At 51.2% G+C, this 24,113-nt stretch overlaps 1 protein-coding gene across 1 annotated transcript in view; it reads right to left on the bottom strand.

The window, feature by feature from the left end:
* Positions 1-198: 198 nt before the first annotated feature.
* RNF43 (ring finger protein 43) overlaps positions 199-24,113 on the bottom strand; it is a 60,483-nt gene continuing 36,568 nt past the window's right edge. The window contains exons 2-9 of the mRNA XM_030474764.1: positions 19,310-19,432; positions 14,846-14,920; positions 13,590-13,721; positions 12,960-13,061; positions 12,144-12,299; positions 11,291-11,393; positions 9,367-10,911; positions 199-3,315 (exon numbers count right to left, since the gene is read on the bottom strand). Of these exons, the coding sequence (XP_030330624.1) occupies positions 3,272-3,315; positions 9,367-10,911; positions 11,291-11,393; positions 12,144-12,299; positions 12,960-13,061; positions 13,590-13,721; positions 14,846-14,920; positions 19,310-19,432 (2,280 nt within the window). The 3' untranslated portion in view covers positions 199-3,271. The remainder of the gene's footprint in view (positions 3,316-9,366; positions 10,912-11,290; positions 11,394-12,143; positions 12,300-12,959; positions 13,062-13,589; positions 13,722-14,845; positions 14,921-19,309; positions 19,433-24,113) is intronic.

Below are 24,113 nucleotides of genomic sequence, written 5' to 3'. Positions count from 1 at the left end.
GGCAGGCCCCGCCCCCCCCCCTCCCGCCGCCGCGCTGGGGCCGCGGTCCGAGCGGTTGATCCCCTCGGCACCGCAGCACAGCGGCTCGGTGCAAAGAACAAAACCAGGCGAGCAGACCGGGTACGTGGATAAATATATTAGTAAATAAATATATTTCTGAGCACATCAGCATATTCACACATCTTTTATCGCACATAAATACACAGGTTTGCATAGATATAAAACGTATTCTTTTTTTTTTTTTTTTTTTTTTGGAGGGGGTCTCATAATTTATTCCCAAGCCCCAGAGCCAGGCCAGGCTCAGAAATGACAACCAGTGACAAAAACCAAACCTATATTCACATTTCCAAAGGATCTGAACATTACAGACGGGAGCAGCGGCTCTGTGTGGGAAGGGAGGAGGTCTGGCCAGCCCAGGCCATGGCACCCACCTTTGGGCACCAGCCTCGGTGGGGCAGGAGGCCTTGGGAAGGCGGCAGTCCCTGGAGAATGGCTGGGCTTTGGGTTCGGATAGAGGAGTTTGGGATGCTCTGGCTTCCATCGGTTTTCAGCTGGGACTTTGGAGGCAATGAAGGAAAACGAGCTCTGCTTCATTGCAGTGAGGCTGAAGAAATTCCGTGACAGAGCCCAAGGGTCCTGAGCACTTGAAAGCATCGCCCAGAAGTGAGAGGGGCAGGAACTGAGAGGAGTCTTTTCTCAGATACTGCTTCTTCCCTTCCAGGCAGCCAAGGGTGGAAGTCCATCTACTGAAGAGGACCTTAAAAACCACCTTCCTGGAGAGTTCCTCCCTCTCCTCCCGCCCAAGAACCCACCGAGGCAGACCTGCATGTTCTCACTCGGCTCAGCATCTAGAATGGCTGTTTTCTGTAAGAAAAGGAGCAGCAGCATAACATCAGGAAAGGAAAACACTTTAAAGGAGGCATTGCCCTGTGCAGCCCAGTAATACTGCAATAGGGAGTGAAAAGGGTGCATTAGTGCTGACCACTTTCTCAAAGAAGCTTGAGGCTTGCTGCAGATTCTAAGCCCTCTGTTTTCTTAAGGGTAAGGAGGGAGAGAGAGGAGGACTTTTAGGCTGCAGACTATATGCCCGTTCCTTTGAGGCAGTGAAATGCATCCCTGGAGGCTCACAGCCTTTTTCTAAGGAAACCAGTGGGAGCACCCGCACTTCATGACCCTCCTTCCTGTGAAGTCATCTGAGGATGACTCTAGGATGGTCAAGGATGTAGGGAGCTGGTTGAGACAAGCCATGGACAACATGCACAAGAAGCTGAACAGGGGGAATCTCCTGTTTTGTTGTTTTTTTTTTTCTTCTAGCTTAAGACAGACATCCCTGCAAGGGAGAAAGCAAGCTGAGCTTTTATCTTCTGCCTGCTTTGTAGAACAAGAAGAGACTGGAAAGATTAAAATATAGTTCTCCTGGGTTCTTTGATGAAAGAAATTCAACTCTTCTCTAGACTGAAAGGTTCTGCAGTGGCTTGGTCACAGAAGACAAGAAATGAACATTAACAAGGGAATAACATTTTGTTTTGAACAGTGCTATTGCCTGACTTAATATCATCACTTGAATGTCAGTGACTGATTAGCAGCTGGGACAAAGATGCCTTTTTCAAAGATGAAGGGCAGCAAACCCCATAAAAAGCTTTTCTCACCAATAAAGGAAGGCAGAGATAGGATCACCCTGAACTGGGACTACACAACCCATGCAGTCTCTTGTACTGGAGAAGCAGCTGCTGCTTTAAAGGAATACACAGAAAGGTTACCAAGCACTGAGCAGTCTGTCCCTACACTGAGTTTCAAACTGTCAGGAGTTACCTTCAGCTCCAGTGTTGTATCCTCACCAGTGCTGTATTAGTATTAACTCTGGGAACACTCGGTGCCACAGAAATGGGCACTTCATGTGGGAATCTGGCCAATTCTTTGGCCTGAATGATCATTGAGGGCAGTAAACTCGACACTCTAATTCCCTGCTGAATTAAAACTGGTTGGGTTCTGGAAGTTTTTAATTTGGGCAGGCTTTATTTTACTTGAATGCCCCCAAATTATGAGATGTAGGAAATAAGAACTAGTGATATTTAAAAAAACCCCCTCCACAACTGGGAGGGAAAAAAAATAGTAATAAACCAAGAATGTAGAGATTGCTCAAGTTTTCTCTCTCCATTCATCAAAATGTTAGAAAAGCCAGAAGGGTATTTTGAAAAATTCCTTTGCAGAATCATTTCAGGTGTCTCAGAAATACGACAATAAGGCTGGATGATGGATGGGGCTCTGCTCTGCATTTATTATGGATGCTTTTGCTGGGAATTTTGCTATGTCTTGAGGCAACAAGAGAGGAAGGAGAGAAGCAAGAGCCACATCAAGGCAAAGATTTTCCACAATTCCCAAGATGGGAGCATCTCAGGTTTGAAATATGCTCAACAAATGAGTTGCTCTTAACAGAGCCAGCCATCACACCTATCTTGAAAGTAGGTGAAGGATTTAGAGGATGAGTGAGAGACTTGTGCACACTGCCAGATGAGATTGCTCTTCCCACTGCAATGGGAAGAGTCTCACCCAACTCCTTCCCAGAAATGCTGATATTGTCCCTGTGTCTTCACCTCACCTGCTGCTGGCAAAACCCAGCAAATGGCTGAGATGGCGTCAGCTGAGGGATAACGAAGTGATCAGAAGTGGTGAGAGCTGTTGGTTTCCAAAAAAGCCAGAAGCAGTACCTTGCAGGGCAGACTTGTGGGTGGTGAGATGGAGAATAGCTTGTTCCTGTGTCTGAAGTAAGAGTGGAAAAGTTAAATTAAGAAGTCTGGCTTTTGACCTCAGTGAGGAAATCAAGTCAGGAGCTACCAGGCCACAGAAAGTGATTTCTGCAGCTTTTGGTCTTGAAGGTTTGTTTATTTTTGAAGTGTTTAGCAAAACCTTCCGTGGCATGAACATGCCAAAATAGCAGCTTGCACTCACTGCGCGAGCTCTCCAGCTGGTGACTCCCAACTCTGGTCTCTGATCGAGCCAGCCCACGCAGATGGATGCCACAGGATGAAGACGAGCTGCCTGTGCCTTCAAAGGAGAAGGGGACCTGGAGAACACGGCGCCATATTTGTGTGACCATCACAACATGGGAATGTGTGAAGAGACCACAAGTGCTTATTCGTAGTCTGCACCCTGGCATGGGCCGTGCAGGTCAGGGCTGTGCAGAGAGCAAGATGTGAGCTCCTTGACGGCTGGTACAATGAACATCTTTGTCCACTCCAGCTCTCCGGTAAGGAAACAGGCCAGTGTTTTACTAAACTGAGTGTTCATGGACATCCTGGACCTCCTCTTCAGATCCTGCATTCAAAGAAAAGGAAACAGAAAAATGTTCACCTTGCTGAACATTCCCGTGCTCTGCAGCCGTGACCCTGCAATACAGAGAAGAGATGCTGCAGCAAAAGCCACTAAGTTTCTCCCAGTATTTTAGAGGGACTTTCCTGGCCACGTCCCTTATCAGTTTATTCCTGAAAGCTAAAGCACAATAAAATGTTAAGATAAGATGTCAAGCTACTCTTCAAATATTTCAGAAGATACAGGCTAAGCATGGTGCACCCCAGGGCTCACATGGGTACTAGATGTTTGCTTTTGAGGCTTTTTGATGTTTGCTCTTTGAGGAAAATCTGTACAGCCATTTAAAAAATCAGTAGCAACAGAATGTAACACCAATTCGTACTCTCACAGTGGCATGGCAGCACCTACCAGGGACAGGGGACAACAACAACAGAAATTCCAGACAACAAAAGCAGACTGCAAGTGATGTGTGCATGCAGGAGAGGGATGATACGTGTGTTTCAGAGTGTACAAGAAGTTGCGCAGGTTGCTTCTGAGTCCCAAACCCAACGAGGGGTGTTTGGCCATAAATGCCAACCCCTCAGGCCCAGCCAGCAAGGACCGCAGCTCATGCTCTTCACCAGCCCCTTCTGCCTGGTGAACTGTTGACAGGCAAGTGCTGAGCAGCTTACTTTGAAATATTCAACATAATCCAACTGCCTAGAAACAGCGCACCCCGAGTTACTGCTTTAGATAGGCCCTTTCTCTCTCAATGACTGAGTGTTGATGCACACACCACAGTCCCTTTCCCAGATGTCTCTCAAGTCTGCGCAGAGCTCTCACGCAGGGCCAATGTAGCCCAGTAAAGGCATACAAGTATTATTTTTGCACATATCCCTTTTCCTGAATGTTCCTGAGATCAAAAGGAAACAAATGTGCATACAGGTATTCACAGAGAACAATTCAAAACAACTTTTCAGAACAGTCACATCAAATTCTTGTTTCTTATAAATGATCAGCTGGAGGAACAGGACCTGTGAAAATTAAATCTATGGGAAGGAAACAAACAAATGAGATTCTGCTTTGAAAAGGAAATGCACAGACACGGTGTTACACACATACATACATGTGCAGGCATGGCCAAAGTACCAGAAGACAGAGTTTGAGCATATCTGGCATTTGTGTCTCTGGTACATTGAATAAGCCATTGCCAACTGTTTCTCACACACACCAGCTTATGTGCAACACAAAAGAGACTGTACAGCTTCGGTCACTCTGGGATCAGATGCCCTGTGGCACCCAGACAGCATTATTAAAATGTTTTTCTGAAAATCATGCCTGTGTGAGTGTCCCGTTACCCAAAAAGAAAGGGAGGTTATAAAAAGGTCTTGGATTGGGAGTGGTGGTAGAGCCTCAGCTGCTGAACTGGCCACCAAAACCCATACAGGGCAATGAACTGAAGGAGCACACCTTGGGGATACAACAGAAGTCTTGTTCTTTGGATATCAGATTTTACTGGTAGGTCTTTTTCTGCCCTCTAATCCTTTCCCCTCTGTAGTAAAGATCAAAGACATGACATGAAAGGGAATAGCTAAGAGGATGAGTAGGAGATGGAGGAGAGGGGGGGATGCTGAAAGCATGCTGCAGGAGGTGAGATTTCCCAGAGAGAGAAATCAAGAGATTTCATCAGCCTGTGCTGGGAGTAATCTGGCTGTTCTGGGACCAGTTCCATGCACGTCGAGGTGGTTTAGGAAGCCATCTAGCTGTAACTCACTGCTACTTGTCTGACTTCTCTTTAAAGGATCCATTCAGCATTGCTTAAGGATTGATTCTTCAGTGAAACAACTCCCAGGCACAGTCTCCCAGGCAAAAGAGGCAGGGATGTATCTTTATGCAAACCCCACCAGGAAAAGCTGGTGGAGATGCTCAAGGAAGCAGGATAAACTCCAAGATCATGTAAGCATCTTCGGGATCATCTGCAGAGCCCTGGTGATGGCTACAGGCAGTGTTATTCCCTGGAATGCCAGTGCATGGCACTGCCTGCACAAGTGGAGTCTCTCCAAGGGCCATAGACCAAGACTCAGCCTCACCTTGCAGCTGGGTGAGGCAAGCACATACCTCGAGGGTGCTGCATCCTACAGGAGCACCCTCAGCTTCTGGAAACCCTGGTTTAGGGACTTCCTGAGCCAGAGAGTGTATTTGCATCTCTGCATTTGATAGCTCTTGATCTAGGCTCTTGAACCCGTTTTATTTCTGGCACCTACATCCTCTGGGCAATGAGCACCAGTTTCACCACACACCATGTATTACTTTATTGGGTGTTTTAAAGCTTCTGGTTCCCATTTGATGTCACCTCTTTGTTATAAGCACTGGTGAACCTCTTTTATCTGCCTTCTCTCCTGATTTTATATCCTCTCTTTCATATCCTCTGCTAATCATCTTTTTTCCCACATGAAAGTGTCTATATTCTTTCTGTTTTCTCAGAAAACCCTCATTGTTGTGACTGCACTTGATACCTTTCTGCACTTCTTTGAGAAGTGCTGGGCAGTGGTGAGTGCTAGCTGTGAAAGCTCTGCACACTTACACAGCTGCATGATGGCACTTGCTGCTTGTTCCCCATTTGTTGCCAGCTAGTTCCTAACAATAATTTGATTTTTACTTAGAAGCTTGTGTGTGGCATTTTGTGCTACTTCCATGGGATTTCAACCACTACTCTATTGCCTGATAACTCAGCAATAGGCGATCCTTTATAACCACTTTATAACCACACTTTATAACCAGTTTTAAAGCTGACAATCCTGAAGGATTTTGTCTTTTATAAACTCTTTTATAAACTATCTCTTCTCCTTGTCCAGGATATTTATGAGCTTGCTGAAAGGTGCAGGCAGTTGGAGAGCTCCACTTTCTTCCTTCTCTGAGTAACTCTCTTCCATTAAGAATGATCTGCACTTTGTCTCCTATTTTTTAGTGTGTTATTTACCTATGAGAGTACCTTCCCTTTTACCCTTTGAGAGCTTCATTCCCCTAAAATATCTGTGAGGCGTTATCTCTCTCTACAAAAGCTGTGTTGCCTCCTCCCCTGGTTTTCACATTTAGCCATGTGCCTACAAGTCAGACCCTGTATTTGAATTTTTAACAATTTGCTTGGCAGGAAAGTCAGGCTCATCATTCTGTGGCTTCAGCTGTTCCAAGCTGATAATGCCCTCAGCTCTTCCTTCTGGCTCTGGGCATGGGTAACAGATTGCAGCCCATGTTTGTGAGTTAGCAGTTCTGTGCTTGAGCCCCCGCACGATGCCCACGTGGGTGCTCTGTAGCTGTGGCGATTCATCACTATCCACTTTACTGATGCATTTCAGAAACGCTCAAATTGATGATTTGCTTTATGAGAGATCCTCTGCCCCATGTGCCAGAGTGAGAACCTCTTCAAGCACTTCCACGGTGATCACTAATGCAATAAATTCAGTTTGCTCTTCTGCTATGCAGTTACAGCCCTTGCACGTCCCTCTTAGGCCTGTGTTACTCCCTGGACCTGCAGAGCCTCTGGCAGCTTTCCTGCTCCTGATGGAGTTCAAACTGTTCGTGTTACTAGTCTTTCTCTTTTCCACAAGTTGTTCACAGCAATTTTCCCTGTCCTGCCTCACTGTGGCTCCACGCTCAGCTTTGCTCTTGTCTGGTTTCTTGGTCTAGCCACACCTTTGCTTTGGAAGAACAGATTCTTGCTTCTAATTGCCCTTTCTGTTGCTTGGCCAGCCCTTTTCTGGGGCTTTAAATCATCTTTGTGCCCAAAAGCATCTTATTCTTTTGACTGCTTCTTTTAGTACTGTTTGAAGAAGGTTCTCATGTATATGTAGGCTCCTCTTTTGCAGCCTGTGCTAGCGCAGTGCATTAGAACCGTAACATCATACTCCTCTTACTTAGGTGCAATTGGGGATTTTTGTGTTATCTGTCATTGGACTTTACACTCTCCTTAACACACAGCGTCCCTCCCATGCCACCAGAAGAGACACATTCTTCTCATCTCTGTAATTTCACCTGGGAATTACAGGGGCCCACTGTTTGTTTTAAGCTGGGTTTCTAAAAGGTTTATGTCAAAACTTTACTTTAAAGCCAGGCTTTCTAATTCATCCACTTACATTTTTAGCCTTACAACATTTATCTAGAGGCATATATACATTTCTGCTTGGTCTCCTTGTCTATCTTTTGTGTCCTGCTTACACGGGACTGTCTATTCAGATTGGTTTTTGCTCTTTTAACTTGTTTTCTGTTGATTGATGTCCAATAACTCTGAGATTGTGTTATGTCAACCAAAGTGTTTTCAGCTTGATGGCTTTTCTGCGTAAGCCCTGCTCCCGCTTTCTTGAACTGTCCTCAGTTCCTAATAAAGTTAAATCCTTTCTTTCTATGTATTTTCTCAATCTTACAAGGAGATTCTGACTCTCTGGCTGGTCCTGAAAGCATTCACAGAAGCTACTGCAATTCAATGTGCTTTCCAACACATTGGTCCTTCTAGCTCCTGGAAAAGGGAGGTAAGAGGGAATGAAGGCTGTGTGTGCTTGGAAAAGCACACTGGCACTGGCTCTGGGTGGATGTCAAGAGAGCTTTCCCCCATCACGCCATCAGGAGGTGGGCACACATCTGGGCTGCTGGGGCTCTCTACAAAGAGACGGAGGCATCACAGCATAGGCTTTTGCCATGCCTTGGACACTGCAGCACCCAGCACCCTGTGCGAGGTGCACAGACTCCAGCTCTCGTGGCCTGGGGAGTCCTCCCAGTTTCATTTTGAAATGGGAGCTCAAAGCAACTCCTGAGCAGCCTGCCCCCTTATGCCGGGGGGCTCTCTCCATGTGGAGGTCCCTTGCTGTGACCCTGGGAGGGCTGTGTCCTGGCAATATCGCTGCCCACTGGCTGCAACTCAGGGGACATCAGTACTCAGAGCTACCTGCAAACCAGGGAGATACTTGTACACTGCTGCCTCCTTATCTTTCCAAATGGCAGCACCCCTCCAGGCCCTTTGAAGAACTCATCTGGACTGTCAGGCACTTCTGTGCCTGGGAAAAAACCTCTGTTCCTGGGAGTCTGGGAGCATGGAGTGCTGCGGGCAGCCAGCACCAGGCCCCATCCAGCCTCTCCCCCTTCCCTCCTGCCTTCTCACAGGCACTCCAGCACCAGGAGCCTGGGTGTGGCGGAGGGCTGGATAGACGAGCATGGGGAGGAAGTTATTATCTCTGTGGCACAATGGGCACAGTGAGTCATGAGTTTTAAGGCCAGCATTTTAACAGAAATTAGGCAGCTCGATCTGTATTTGGTACCTAAATCAAAACAATTTGCCTGAGGAGCTGCAATGAGTCAGTGGCAGGGTGAGGAAGGGAGCCAGGCTCCGCTCAGAGCCAGCACCTGCCCATGCTGACTCGCAGGTTGCTGTGTTCAGAGGAGCATGAGAGAGCGAGACCTGGGAGCTAAACTCAGGCTCTTTCAAATGCATTTCCCCTCTCTCAGTGAGAGATGTGCAGCAGTTAGGCAAAGGGCCAAACTTTAATTATGTCTGACTCCCAAACGATGCTAAAAAGCAACTCTCACACAACAGAGGCAGGTGAGAGATGAGGCATGTGCAAATCCATAAACTCATTTAGTCTGTTTTCCTACTACCACTGGCAATGCACACTTCCTTCCTTATTGATTCGGTTAGCGAGGGTTGGCTAAAACAACTAGAGCCCAATAAGCCTTGACTCTGCCAGTGAAGACATCCAGACTGATGCAAGGACACTGAGAAACATGCTCCCACCTCTTCATTTGGGAGATATTCCAGCTGCTAGAGATGCTTATAGTTCAAAATAGCCACCTTATTCCTCATGTGTATTATTTTAGGATGAGATTGCAGGGTTTGGTGCCCTTATTAACAGCCTTGCTAATCATTCAGGCCATCATCTCCAGACAGGTGAGCTCTGAAACACTTCTGTTGTTAGCAGTCCTGCAGGAAAGCCCACTGTGAAGGTACCAGGTCTACTGTCAGCAGAGTACCTTCAGCAAACCACCCTCATTCACTTGCTTGCTGCAAGAAGAGGCCAACACCAGACTTACCCTGACTACCCTGCTGAGACGGGCAGTGAAGTTGAAGACTCAGACTGTGTCTGGGGGTGCCTGTCCCTGAGAAATCAGCAGGAACCGTGCGGTTTCCCTCCCATCCTGACAACCCCTCCTCCTGCTTTTTCAGCTCTGAGCCAGACTGCAGCACTAAACACCTCCAGAGAGGCCGAGAGCCTGAGCTGCAGGACAGGGGAGCACCTGGGGGGATCAGGGGCTGGGCTTCGGGTGAGCAGCGGTAGCCAGCAGGATGTCCATGAGGAACATGAGCATCGCAGGCTTTGGGCAAGGCTGAGTCCTCGGGCAAGAGAGCAGGGTCGGGCTCCAGGGGACACTTTCTTTTCCTTCGGTGGTGACGGCTCTGTGAGCTGTGTTTTGGGGGCAGTGGAACAGGGGATGTGCCAGATGCTCCCAACTGTCTGTTGGCTTCTTCTTCTATACTGAAGTCCAACCTGCTTGGAGAAGCGGAAGGGATATGAGAGGGCTCCTGGCCTTGCTGGGAACAGGCTGGCTGTCCTGCCAGAGCTGCTTCCTGCAGCACAGTGCTGCTTTCCGGAGGCTGCTGACAGTGATGGCTTTTCTCAGTCCTCTTTTGTGTCCGAGCACCGTGGAAGCCAACCTTGGCCCCCGAGTACCGGGATTTGCGCTGCCCAGGCCCTTGCCCTGCCCACCCCGGGGGACACTCCGCATCTCTTCTGTAGTGATGGTGCTGGTGGTGGTGGTAGTGGACGTAGCTGAGCACTTGGGGCTTGGCTGGACCAGCACCCCCAGGCACCATCAAGTCCAAGGACCTGGGCCGTGTGTCCCTTGGTGGCCGCGGCTGCTCCTGGCCATTGTCCGTAGCAGGTCCCTCTGAGCTGCAGTACACGAAGGGGTCGTAGTCACTGCTGAGGGAGCTGCGGAAAGTGGAGCAGCTGCCGTGGATGCCCTGCAGACTGACGTCTGTACAGTTCAACATGGAGTCACTGGAGGAACCATGGCAAGGCCCCGAGCTGGAGTCGCTGCCTGGCCCATCTGCCAGGTACCCGCTGTGCTCTGTGAGATAGCTCTCCCCAGAGCCGCTGCTGTTGTGCTGGTGCCCGTGGCCAACCCCCCGGCGCAGGGCAGGTGCCCGGTGCTGCTTCTGCACCAGGGCTGCCTTGAGCCCCAGGCAGGGGGGCTGGGGCTGCGGCTGGAGAGAACAAGTCCTGTGGGGCGGCAGCGTCTGCCCGCATGCCGAGGGGTTGGGATGCTGCTGGCCCAGCAAGCCTGGGGCCAGGGGAGACGGGTGGCCACAGGTGAGCAGGGAGGTGGCTGGCCTGTAGGGCATGTAGTGGATGGTGCCAAAATCCAGCTGGGAGAGCTCCAGAGAGTGAAAGAAGGGGTTGCCATGGGCTGGCTCCGGGGGAAAGTTCCTTAGGTTCCTCTGAGGATACGCGTGTGGGAGGTGGTAAAGGGCATGTCCTGGGTGCTGGCGGAAGAGGTGGAGTCGCCGTCCGGGTTCCATGTCCCGCAGGGCCATCCTGGAGCCAGCGGCCGTGGCCTGGTCCACCGAGTCTCTGGCTGTGGAGAGAGAAGGGAACACCTAGCATAAGTCCCACAGCCCACCTGCACTAGCCCTGGCATCAGCAAGCCTTCACTGCACTCCCACATCCCACCCGTGCCCTGCACTGCCACCACCAAACTGTCTTGATGGTCCTGCACACACAGCACCCTCCCTCAGACCCCATCTCCCTTCCCCACAGGTCCCAGGACTGAAATCCCTTCCTCTCAGTGCAGGTCCCAGCCCAAGCCCTGTACACTGCCAGGGACCCTGCACAGGGTCCCCTCTCCAAGCACCCACCACCTTGTACACCCACACATGCTCCTGCTGATGCACTCTGTGCATCACCCAAGGGTACATGGACCCCTTGGGCACAACCCTGCTGTGTCTGAGCCCTACCAAGGATATTGAACATGCAAAGTGGACATGTGTGGTGCTGCTGCAGCCAGGGGTCAACACACTCCCGGTGAAACTCGTGGGAGCACGAGATGATCCGCAGCTCCTAGAAAGAGGTGGAGAGAAGAAGAGGAGTGTGAGCAAGGACAACCGTGCCCCAAAGGCTGCATGGGTCCATCCTGATGGAAGTGAGCCCTGTAGGATAGCAAGATGGCTAATTGTGAGTGGGCTGCAGCCCAGCTTTGCACAGAGGAGGCTGTGCAGCAGCCTGGCAGCTCTGCATCTGCTCACTGCATCCAGCTCTGGGGTGTGAATGTCCAGAGACGTCGTAGCCCTTGGGAATGGGGGGAGGGGGGGTGCCCCATTGTTGCAATATAGGTGTATTATGGACATTTTCATAGAACCATAGAATCCTAGAATGGTTTGGTTGGGAAGGGACCTTAAAGCTCATCCAGGTCCAAGCCCCTGCCATGGGCAGGGACACCTTCCACTAGAGCAGGTTGCTCCAAGCCCCGTCCAACCTGGCTTTGAACAATGGGGCAGCCACAGCTTCTCTGGGCACCCTGTGCCAGGGTCTCACCACCTCATTTTACCCTACAGCAACAGCTGGAGAATCGTCTTCAAGGAATCTGAGTCTGCAGGCAAGTGACTTCAGCAGGGACAGGGCTGTTTTGGCCAAGATGCAGGCAGACCTCCATCAATACCCATCCTGTCCCAGCCCCCAGGAGCTGCTGAAGGAAACATTCCAAGTGTCTCCTGCCCCTGCCACACTGCTCAGCTCCCACCACAGCTCCCTCGTGCCTACAGCCAGCGCGCTCAGCACCGTGGCTCTGCAGCAGCCATGCCCACAGCCTACCTGGCCCTCGCTGAACTCCTCCAGGCAGATGGCACAGACCGGGGCTGAGCTGCAGGTACTGGCTGAGTCCCACCGCGCTACCGGCCGGCACCTCGCCTGGAACTTGCGCGTGGCCAGCTGCCCGATGGCCTGCATGGTCTGCTGCTGCAGGGAGTCCTGCACCAGAGAGAGAAGGCTTGAAGGAGAGGCTCAGCCCCACATTGCCCTGCTTCCCACTGCCCTTCTGTTTGCAAAATGGCATCATCAGGAATTTGAGGGTGATACTCATTTTTCCAGAGGTGACTTTTTGTCTAACCTGACTTTGTCAGAGTAGGCTTTGTCACCAGCCGGAGACATCTGGCCATGGACATTCAAATCAGCAGTGCTGAATTTTTGAGCCCCAAAGGCTTGTCCTTCTATAGGACCAATGGGGTAGTCTCAAATCTGGAAATACATCTGACTCTGCAAGGACAATTATTTAATTTGTTAGTTCCTATTAAAAATACTAAATCTTCTGCTCTCTACCTGTACAGACAACACTTAAAATCAAGAGCTTGGGGGCCAGCTCTGCAGCTTTGGGTGCTGCGCCAAGCTCTGGAAGGTGCTGGGACTGCAGGCTGCAGTGCTGGTGGGGCGGCAGGAGGAAAGCAAGGCCACTGCACACGGAATGCTGCCAGCCCATCTCAGGTTCACTCTGCTCATCCCTGGGCTGCTGCTGCCTCATGTGGCCTCATCTTCAGTTCACACAGAGGCACATTTCCCCTCCCAAACTGTGTCCATTCCTGCCTTTCCATTGTTTCCATTTGCTCAGACACAGCGGCTGCATGAGGTCCCTACCTGGGTCCTGTTCAGTTGGCACTTTGTGCGCACCACAAAAATTAAGATGATGACGACCACGGTGCTGACCACCGTGAGGAGGATCCACACGTCGTAGTCTGGCTGTGGGACAGAACAGGGAAGAAATTACTCTTGTGCGGCAAGGGTGGGAGTCAGAAGCTAGGCAGGGGAATCCCACTCTCTTCCTGACCATCAGCCTTTGAATACATGATCCGTGGCCAAGCTCTGCCTCCTCTGCTCTTTACAGGTAAAAGAAAAAGGGTTCAGTCTTTTCTGTGCATTCCAGCAGGAATGGAATTTCTCTGTCTTGCAGCATCTCAGCTCCCTAGAGGTCATGGTCTAAAGGTCGCACAAGATGAAAAAATCAAGGCTTGGTCTCACCTGAAGAGACAGAGAATCCCCTCGCCTCACTCATGACAATTAAAGAAAGGAAAGTAAAGAAGCTGAAAGCACTTTTGAGCCGTTATTTGCAGCATGTCATCTGAATGCTGTGGACAGGCAGCTACTGCAAAGGGCTGTGATCTCTGTCCCTGGGGACCAAAGCTCAGCATCTCTGGGGAAGTCCTGTTCCATGGCACAGCAGCTTGGGAGGAAGGACACAGAAGGCAGTGGGAATGGTGTGTCTCTCACCCAAGCTGGTGGCTCCTTGACCTCTATCTTCACATGGGCCTCTCTGTTCTTGTTCACAACACCCATGAGAAGCTCAGCATCGTGACCCCTGATCAGAACCACAGGCTGACTCAGACCTCTGGGCTTTCTCAGCTGTAAAGAAACAAACACAGTGAGAGATGGTCCAGAACAGCCTGAAACAAGGACTATCCCGGCTCCCAAGGCACATCTGGTTCCTCCAGATGCTTCTTGCACACACTTCAGAGACTGACCGCCCCCCCGCAAGTTGCCTGGTCCCTCTTTGACAAAACCAGATGGAAGCTCCTCCTCTTCCAGCAGCTCTCCAGCAAGGCTTTCTTAACAACCTCCAATGGTGCCTTCTACCTGCACAACTGGTCACTGTTTAATGTGTTTCTGACCATACCAGCAGCTTTCCACCACGGTCCAGGCAGCCTGGCATGCGCTGGCTCAGCAAGTGCCCGAGTCTGCCCTCTGCTCCACGCTGACCCGAGTCAGGGTGTCCATCTGACACCAGCCACTTCCCATACCCTTACTGAGCAACCTCAGCATCCCCTCACCTGCACTTGCTGCTGCATTTCTCTGGCATCAGAATTTTAGTTCTAAGTGTATAAAAGAACGACGACGGATGGATCCAGCGAGCAGGAGTCAGCCCAGAGTTTGGATAACCTCAGGCACCAGCTCCCCTACCTGTCCTCTTATCTAGTGCTGGATGCTTTTCAGCATCCCTTGATTATTTTGATGGGGAACCTATTCCTTTCCAGAGATGACAGCAATGTTGGTGGAAGGGACCTCCGGAGGTCTCTAAACCAATGTTAAACTTGCAGCACGAGCACCACCACCAGCATAGCAGGGTGACTTTGGCTTGAACAATCGAGAAATCATCTTTCCCCTAAGGTACACCAGGGCTGCCTGTACTAGCTGGGATCGGGTAATCTGTGACTTCCCAAGAGGAAGCGTCCAGCTCCTGGCAGAAAAGCTCAATTGACCAGACAATGTCCTTCAAGAGCAGCAAGATGCTGTTCACAAGCTGCTGGCGTGTGCTGTGTGGACACCTGGATGTGCCATGGAGTGAGCGAAAGAGTAAAGCACTGTCTGTGTGCACGGATGAGCTCTTACAGCTAACGTCCAAACCAGCCTGCAGTGTCCTCCTGGAACCTCCCACTGCATGTCAGTGGCTGGTGGGTCCTGACCTGGGCACATTTTGGGATGGGACAGGGGCACCATGGTTTAGCTGATATTATCAGTGGGGTTTGTACCTGATCAGCAGCACTTTCATCATCGGTAATGTCAAAAAGGATCGCACGAGCTCCACGCTCCCCCGCCAGCTTTGCCTGTCCAAAAGAACAGAAGCTTCAGTGGACATTTGTACCTCTGCATTAACATCTACCGTTTGGATATATATCTGCCTCTCTGGCTCTTCATGGGGGAAAGAAGCACCTGCTGCTTAGATTGACAAAACAGTTTACACCCTGGTTTCTGTATTTGTGTCGAGCTGCAGTGCCTGCTCCTGCTAGAGCCCTGAAGTTCATGGACAGTTTCTCCCTGTAGTAATGGAGGCAAATCACTTGGTGGGCTTGCAGTGCACACCAAATTCTGCAGCTGTTTGTGCCCCTTTGCTTCAGAGCTGGATTTGCTGGGGAGGGATCTGCAGCCTCATTAGCCCTGCTGACCCCTGTGCATCCCTCACATCCCAGGACAGCAGAAACCTCTTCAGGTCCCCACTTCTCACCATAACTGCACCAACCAGGGGCTGCCTATGGGCCTGACTCCCACACACATTGCTCTCCCCAGTCCCTGTCCCCCACATGTACCAGGGAGAAGCTCAGGCAATGCCTGGGCTGTGGGTCTGCTCTAGGATTAGGAGCGAGGTGGCTTGTCACAGCCCACCGGCTGCTGTGTTCTGAGGAGAACAGTGTTGAGACCCAGTCAAGTCAATACACATGCCATCCCGGTGAGGTCAAAGCACAGTGCCTGCAGGACCTTGCAGGGTCACCCACGTCCTCCCACCAAGCCCTTTGAGCCCTCCAGGCAGGCAGAGACAGCCTGGGGAGATGGGAACGTGAACAGAACACAGGGCTGGGCCGCTCTTACTCATGCGGAGCCCTTTGATCTGCGCGTCCCCGAGCGCCTGTGCAAACAGGGAGCTGCTGGAGCCGCTGCCGCAGCTCACCCTCTGCATTGCCAAACCCCAGCTCGGGGCCAGAGGTCAGTGCCGCCGCTTCCCAGCTGCGGTATGAAATGCAGGGCGCCGGCAGAGTAGAGGGAAGGGGCATTCCCAGCAGCGGCGAAGCGGGTTCAGCTCCATCCCTTGCTCGCAGGTGCTGGTCACCCCCATGCACCTCATCAGGGAAAAGATGGGTGCCTCAGTCTGGGGACAGGGATGGGGATGTGCATGGAGCTGTAGATGATCAGGAAGAGCACAGAGGCCGGGCTGAAGGCTCTGAGTCGCTGAATGGATTTGGCATTCTTGGGTATACCAGATGGAGAAGCTGGAAAAGTGGGACCACAGGCTCGGGGCAAGGACCAGAGACTGGGGTCCTGCCTGGGATCAAAGGAGCCTCAGTGTTTGCGAGCACTGAAGAAGAAACAGGACTTTCAGGTAGTGGCTTACACCCATTGGAGCCAGTCAAGCTTTGATGAACAGTGAACAGCTCTATAAAGATTTTATCCTGCTAAAGACACCAATGATGGGAAAATGAACAACTGAGAATGGACAACTGACTCTTCCCAACATCCTTCTGACTCCTGCTGCAAAGGACACAGCTTTTCTTCAAGCTATCCATAACCTACTTGCTGCAAGAGTTTTCTGAGTGCTTGTTGTCTTTCATCAGCCCTCTTCAGCCACATGGCAGAGCTGCCCTCCCTTTCTGAGGACTGAAACACTTTTGATACAAACGTGTATTTCGAGGGTGACTGAGGAGGCTCCAGCAGCCTGTCGATCAGACTGGAAACCAATGGTCTGCTCAGGAAAAAAATTAACACACCCCCAAAATTACAAATTATGCATCAGAAAGAAAAATAAATCACTTTGAAGTGTGATCAGGTGGAGTTCTCCTGCTGGGCTGGACCCAGCACTGCTTGGCTGGGTGACAACTAAAGCAGAGGTTATGATAACCCTTTTCACATGGCTATTTTTATCATCATTGATACAGCACTGCAATTCAATATGCAAAGCTCTACCACAAAAACACATGCCAGGAAAACAAGGCTCCAGCAAGCACCAGCCACATCCTACAGCTTTATCCCTGCTCCTGAGGAGAAGTGTTGTCCAGGGATTCTAAGGAAGAGATCTGTATGACGTTTGAGGAAAGGAGCTTGGCTTCAGGAGGATGGGGAAGCAGCCAGACAGCAACTGCAGGGGGATGAAGGAATCAAGGTACAAGGCAGGGCCCAGGGATGTAGCCAGCTTAAGGAGCATCTGCCTGTATTTCATGGCTAACCTAGTCCTATTTCATAGAACCATAGAATGGTTTGGGTTGGAAGGAACCCTAAGATCATCCACCTCCAATACCCCTGCCATGGTCAGGGACATCTTCCACTAGACCAGAGCGTGACCATTTGCAGGGAGAAGAGCTGTGAGCCTTCCTGGGTGAGCTCTTGGAGTAGGAGTACCTGCAGGCAGGATGGCATTCGATGTCATGCCTAGCTGGACCTCAAAATCCAGTGTTGGATTTGGCTCTGGTAATAAAGCAACAATGACTAAAGGCCAGTGAACTATCACTCTATCATGGCAACGAACTGAGGGGTTTATTTGCTTTGGGGGGGTTCATGGTCCTGGAGAAGGGATCAAGGCTAGTGAGGATGACCACAATGCAGCAATGCACCATGACTTTTCCTCCCTGTGCTGACCTTTCTCAGCTGACCCTGGCGCAGGTTGCCCAGAGAAGCTGTGGCTGCCCCATCCCTGGCAGTGTTCAAGGCCAGGTTGGACACAGGGGCTTGGAGCAACCTGCTCCAGTGGAAGGTGTCCCTGCCTGTGGGAGGGGGTTGGAACTGGATGAGCTTTAGGGTCCCTTCCAACCCAAACCAGTCTGGGATTCTGTGATTCTCTGATCCCTGGACTCAGTAACGTGCTGGTATTTCCTGCACTATGATCAGCAACTCAAAGGTAAAGGACAAAACTAGCAAAACAGCTTCTAACCTTTAAGGTTCTTAAGTAGAAGATGAGTCTTGGACGCTGCTCCTTCCTTCTCTTCAAGACCCTGCACAACACTTGCACTGACCAAACCAGCTGTTGCTGCTGCCACCCCCAGCACTCTCCCCTACGAGATGAGACCACTATAACATGATGGTCACATCTGGATGGACCTGGGAGAGCTGGAGTACCCAGCTGTGCTCCCTAAGGAGCCCTTGCTCTCATGCCTGTCACAAGATGCACTGGAAGGTCCTGGGTTCAGGCTTCATCCTCCCCATCCTCATGCATTTACACCCACGGTGGGACCAGGCCAATTTCCAGGTGTGAGTAACTGGCAGCAGATCCCTAACTCCAGCACAGTGGCTGTGCGGACAGCTGGCATCAGTTCCAGTGCAGCAGCAAGCCAAACCTGGGCTTCCACCCTGGTCCAGAAAGGGACAGGCACTGCTGTCTGCCATGCAGCTGGGGGGAAGCAGCCTTGAGGTGGCCAACCCATCGCAGCATCACATCCCTTCCCTTGCTTTTGTAGCCACAGCCTCTGCATAAAAAAAAAAAAGAAACCAACTAAAAAAGCCCCAAACTCTTGTGCAGGAACAACTGCTTGGAGCGAGTTTCGCCTGCTCTCTTCAGCCCTGCTGCAGGGAGGACGGAAAAGGACTCTGTCCCCATCCTCAGCACATCACTACCAACACAAGGCAGACACCAGAGGCGGCATCACCTGAATGCATCCAGATAAGGCCAAGAAGAGCTAAGCAAATTGGGGGTTTTTTCATGTTTGTACAATGTTGGTGGAAAATAACACAACATTTAGTAAAGAGACAATAAAAGTAAAAGCTAATGTTAGCTTTATCCATACAGCTTTATCAGAGACACAAAGATTTTAAGGCTTAAAATGACCCTCGTTCCTATCTGACTTCCTTATTACCAGAGAATTGTACCAGTGACCTCAGCTTTTGACATAGCGACTGCTGTGTCACTGAGGTATCTCTTTCACAGGAGACCTGATCTGAAGACCTCTGAGATCTTCCATCCGTTTGTAAGGCAGGCGGTGACCCACGTTGTTAACAAGTCACATCCCACCACTAGTTCATCTGGTTTGTTTTTGTCTGAATTGCTCAGTGCTGATTCTTCACATGCCTTATCCAGTGAAGTATCACAGTACTATTTTTGAAGACAGAGCTACAGAAGGTATCTTCTGTGTCCAGGTTTTCCCACAGGTCAGAGGACACCAAGAAACACAAATCCCCCCAACAGGCCAGCAAGCAATGGGAGGCTGCAAAACAGGAGGGGCACGAGGCTGCCAGGCAGATGGGATGCTGGGGTCAGGTCTGAGCATCCCAGAGCAGTCAGGTTAACGAAAACTCCACAGCTTTTACAAAGCCAGGCAGTCCAAAGGATGAGGAGGGACAGGTATTGGGGATGGCTGCCACAGCATCTCCCTCAAAGGACCCCCCTGCCAAAGATCCTGCTCTGTCCTTGTCCTTTTCTCCACCTTCCAACAGCTCTTTCCTACCCTTCTTAAGAGCTTCCTCCTGCTCTTACTCTTTCCTGCACCACGGGTTTCCTTTTCCACATTTGTACCTACCTTGTTAGCCAGCGACAGGCAGGGGTTGGGATCCCGATCCGGCTGTTCAAGCTTGACAATGGTGATGAATCCCGACTCGGTGTGTTCATCCTCGCTGGTGTTGCACAGGGACAGCGGGTGGGACTGAGGGACAGAAGCAAAGGGAAACTCAGACTTTGGGGCTTAGCACTGCAAAGGGTGGCTCAAGCCCACCACATACTGTACCACAGGTACTTGCCCAGAGGGTGCAGGACACCCCTGCAGTGGGCATCACCACTGCTGCTCCATCCCATGGCCCTGCCTAAGAGTCAGTGAGGCTCTGAACACCACAAAAAGCAAGTCACTATCCAAGTTTTGGTCCACCAGCACAATCTCATAGAATCCCAGAATGGTTTGGTTTGGAAGGGACCTTAAAGACCATCTAGTTCCAACCCCCATGTCCCAAAGAAAGATGCAGTTTCTATCCTGGGCTGCACTCAGATCTGGCTTTGTCCCAGTCACAGATACTCAGAGCTAGAGCAGCCCATGAGAGCACAGTCCTTGACTTCTGGGACGGAGCATCCCGACAGCACAGGTCTTATTGCTGCAAGAACTGCCAGCACCCTTGGACCACCAGGCTCTGCTGGCAGCCAGCATGCTCCCTGCCGGTGCCCGGGCAAGGCGAAGGGACCACAACAAAAGCAAACTTCTGTTGTCCTCAAAGCTTCAGCACTTTTGTTTCTCAGCCACCAAGCTCAACAACTTTAAGATAAATTTGCAGAGAAGCCAAAGGAAGGAGTAGAGAAAGGAAGGTAGAGAAGTACCAGGAATGAGAAGGGAGAGCAAAAGATTCCAGTAACCAAATCCCCAGTGAGCCCTGGAGAAATGCTCATCAGCTTGAGCCCAACCGCAGGGAAGCTGAGACAAGACAGGGTCGAGGCACCAGGTCTGGCACCCACCACTGCAGAGCACCCTGCAGAAAGTGATGTGGTGCTCCAGCATGTCACTGGGACACAAGCTGCAGAGCTCACTCCTGTTGGAGGCAGGCAGTTGGGGTTTTGGTGGTCAAGGCCCCTGGAGGTGAGCCTGTCCTGCTGTGGGGCAGAGCTCAGAGGGGGAGCACCACTGTCCACGGCTGCACCTCATTCCTGTGCATTCACTCTCATTACGATGTCCACCGAGCACTGCTCTGGTCCCTGTCTGGAAGAGTGAGCAACTGCCTCTGATTCTTCAGTCCAGCGGTGGAAGGATGGTGGTGCTGGATGGTGCTGCATGGCAGGATGTTGAAGCAAACTGCGTATCAGCTGCTGGCTCCATCTTGGGGGTCCCATCACCCTGCATGAGGTCCCCCCAGCTCTTCTTAAAACAGCTATCTGGCTTGCTGCTCTGTGACTATGTTGTATATGAAGCACACAGGTTATGGTACAGAAAAGCCTGTAAATACTGAGGCTGCTGGACAGCTGTTGTTACTGCATTGATGCATGGAAGTGTGGGAAACAAGCAAGAACGCCCAACATCATAAATCAGGAGGATTAAGGCAGGCTTTGTGGCTGGTGTCCATCCCAGAAGCATGCCCAGGAGGCTCGCCCACCCTGCACATAGTCCTGCAACAACATCCCAGTGCTATGCAAAATAGGCTGTTGTCTTGGCAGATTTAAAACCAGGGGGAGGAACTGCCAGAGCAGCCCAAGGACACTCCTTGCCCTCCATCCACACTCGCCCCTGTTGCCCCAGGGGCTGTGAGGCAGCGTTAGGCCCTTGCTCAGGCTGCTGAGGCTGCTCCTCAGCACTGAGCCAGGGCACGCAGAGGCACAGGGCTGGCAGGAGCTGAGCAATGGGGCAGGCTCAGAAGAGACAGAGGATGTTTCCTCCCCTCTGCCAGCTGCTTATTGCAGAAATCCAGCTGTGGGGGAGACGGAAAAGAGTGCTTATTTCACCTAACTGCAGACATGCGGATTGTCACCTTTTAATGTCTAAGTGGGTCGCAGGAACAAGTCCTTCAAGGAGCACGACTCACCCAGGCTGTTTTTAGTCACGTCCTTCAGGAGGAGATGCACAATGCCCATTTCTTGCTGCTAACAGTGAAAGAGTATAGGCGATTCACTCAAATGCAGACATCTATATGGAAGCCTTCAAAAGCCAAAGCAGACGTGCACCACTTCTGCTCACTCAGTGATGCAAAGTCTCCTCACTGGGCACGCAGAGAGGAGAGCCCTTCCTGTTGGAGCTGCTGCAGCCAGAGAGGCCAGGGTGGATGATGCTAAAGTTAACTGGGGCTGCATGCCAGAGCTGGTCTGGTACATGTTGAAGCATCCTGCCCTGCATCCCGCCACCAGCCCAGAGCCACTGCCCAGGGGATGCGGGATGCTAGTCTTCACCCCAACAGCTCCAGCAAAGCCCCAGGGCTGCAGCTGGAGCTGCCACTGCTCAGTGGGGTTCTCAGCCGGGTTCTGCCTCTCCGGGCCCCACCCTCCATCCCTGTCTGGCCAAGGTGCCCCTGGGGCCTGGCCAGGGCTCAGTGGAGGCCCCTGCAGAGACCACAGCTCCGTTACCCCATCCTGAGCAGCCCTGCACTGTCTGGTGTCTGCACTGACCCACAGGGCTGAGGTACCCGGTGCTGCAGATTGCAGAGATTGCCCCTTTGAGTGTGTGGTTGCACCCATCAGACAATGTGGGGCACAATCATGCTGCTGGCAGACACCAGGTGGGTTTGTGCAGCCTGTGCTGTGGCACAAGCTGGCACCAGTTCCAAAGGCCTGGCACTGGGAAATCAGGAGGCACTACAAAATCGCAGTGCTATATTTTGCTCATTGCAGGGAGGTTGGACTAGATGAGCCTTGAAGGTCCCTTCCAACCCAAACTGTTCTGTGATTCTGTGATTTTGTAGCACTAAATCCTGGGCTTCAAAACAAGAGCTCTTAAAAGTGAGTTAAAATGGTGAGGACTAAAATAACCCCAACATACCCACAACCACAGACATTTGCAAATTGCCCAGGTTTTGAGGCAGGTAACACCTACAGTCACAAGGGAATAAAGAAATCAAAGCCCAGGCTCTCACTTTACCTTCAGGAGCTTGGAGACCTATGTGTAAGAGATGGCACCATGAGCATGAGCTAAGGCATAACCTGCTACACTTTAAACACTGCACAGAGTAGCTTGGCACCGACTGGCAGTCCCCCATCTGCCTTCCTTTTGGGGTCTCCCTCTCTAATCCATAGTGATACTTGAAGAAAAATCTCAAAGTGCTATAGAACTTAGACTTCAGACTTAAAGATGCTGGAGAGGGTGCGATCATACCATGCCAAGCACCATAACTCTAGAAATTCAGGTTTCCAGGGAAGCAATTCAATCTGTTATGCCCTGGGAGCACTCAGAGAAGGCTCCCAAATAACCCCATGCTTCACACAAGTAACAGCAGGCACTGCCCCACCAAGACCAACACAGCATTGGAGTGCCTGTGATCCCGCTGGCTTTACCAAGCAATGTCATTACTTTTATACTCTGTTTGCTTGACTGGGAGTTCTCCGGCTTTTGGTTAATGTATCATTTTAATAATGGCAGAAAAACACAAAACAGGAAATGCAAAGAGCGTGTCTCGTGATACTTCCAATACTGCAGAGATAACCCTCCTGCTGGCGTTACCCAGCCTTTGCCGGGCTGCTCCCCGAGGAGCCCAGGCTACCGGCACTGCTGGGAGCTGTGTCCAACCCCGGGTGAGAATGTCTTGGGGTGCTGTGACGTTCCTGGGGCAGTGTGACAGTCCTGTGTGCTGAGCATGGAGCAGCCCCTCTGTGACGAGGATTGCAGGGCCTGATCACAGCATTAATGATAAACACTGGGGACAAAAGCAACAAGCTAAGCTGCTGCATCTCCAAATGAGCATCGGAGCACATATAAAATGCTGGCAGCTGTTCCAGTTGGTAAATCTGGAGACTTGGTGATGGATGCACGAAAGCCTTCCCTTTGGTTATCTATTAAGACTGGGCATTGTGGTCTTCTCTTCACCCCTCTGGGACACCCACCCTCCCTGGCCAAGCAAGGGTCCTTTGCCTCAGGCATTCCTGCCAGGGCACAACTGCACCCACCAAGGGCAGGGCAGGCGGCTGGGGGGAACAGCCATGCAGATCCCTGCCAGCAGAGACCCTTCCCATGTGGGCAGCTGCCCAGGGACCTCAGCCAGACCAGTGGCCCCCTCGTTATTCTGTGACCAGTCCCTCGTGAGACACTAAGCACCTCTGGAGGATGAGTGCAGGTGCCTTCCTCAGCACCCTGTACCACATGGCCAGGGGCAGCTCAGGAGGATTCTTCTTTGCACATGGGACACACCTCGTCCACCCAAGTGACATGCTCCACTCGTCTCTGCTCCAGACCACCTCTTCCGCCTCTTCCGTGCTCCAGACCACCATCTCCTCCCATTTGGCGCTATACAGGATGTGGGAAGGTCCCAGGGAAAGCCAGGCAGAGAGAGGTGCTGGATTCTCACTTGGGGGCTTCATTTATAAAACAGTAGAAAAACAAAGATGACCCTAAGAGGTCACCAAGCCCGAAGGCAGAATCAGCCAGACCTAACACATTCCTCAGAGACACTCGCTCAACCTGTTTCTGAGACCTCCAAAAAGGAGCCTGCTCACCAGTGGCAGGGCTGCCTTCTCCTCACACCCGGAAGTATTTCCCAATGCCTCATCTGAATGGGATTTGCTGCAGTTTAAACATATTAATTCTCACTGAATCGACTATGCCCATGGAAAACAGATTACTTGCTGCCCCCTTCCCTCCCCTCAGAACCATTTAAACATTTCTGTTCCCAAAAGCCTTAAGGGACACAGGCTGAAAAGCATTTGGAGAA

Source organism: Strigops habroptila (assembly GCF_004027225.2).
Source record: "Strigops habroptila isolate Jane chromosome 13 unlocalized genomic scaffold, bStrHab1.2.pri S16, whole genome shotgun sequence".
Classification (NCBI taxonomy): Eukaryota; Metazoa; Chordata; class Aves; order Psittaciformes; family Psittacidae; genus Strigops; species Strigops habroptila.
The sequence above is the reverse complement of the archived record's forward strand: the minus strand, read 5'-3'. Positions and strand labels throughout refer to the sequence as shown.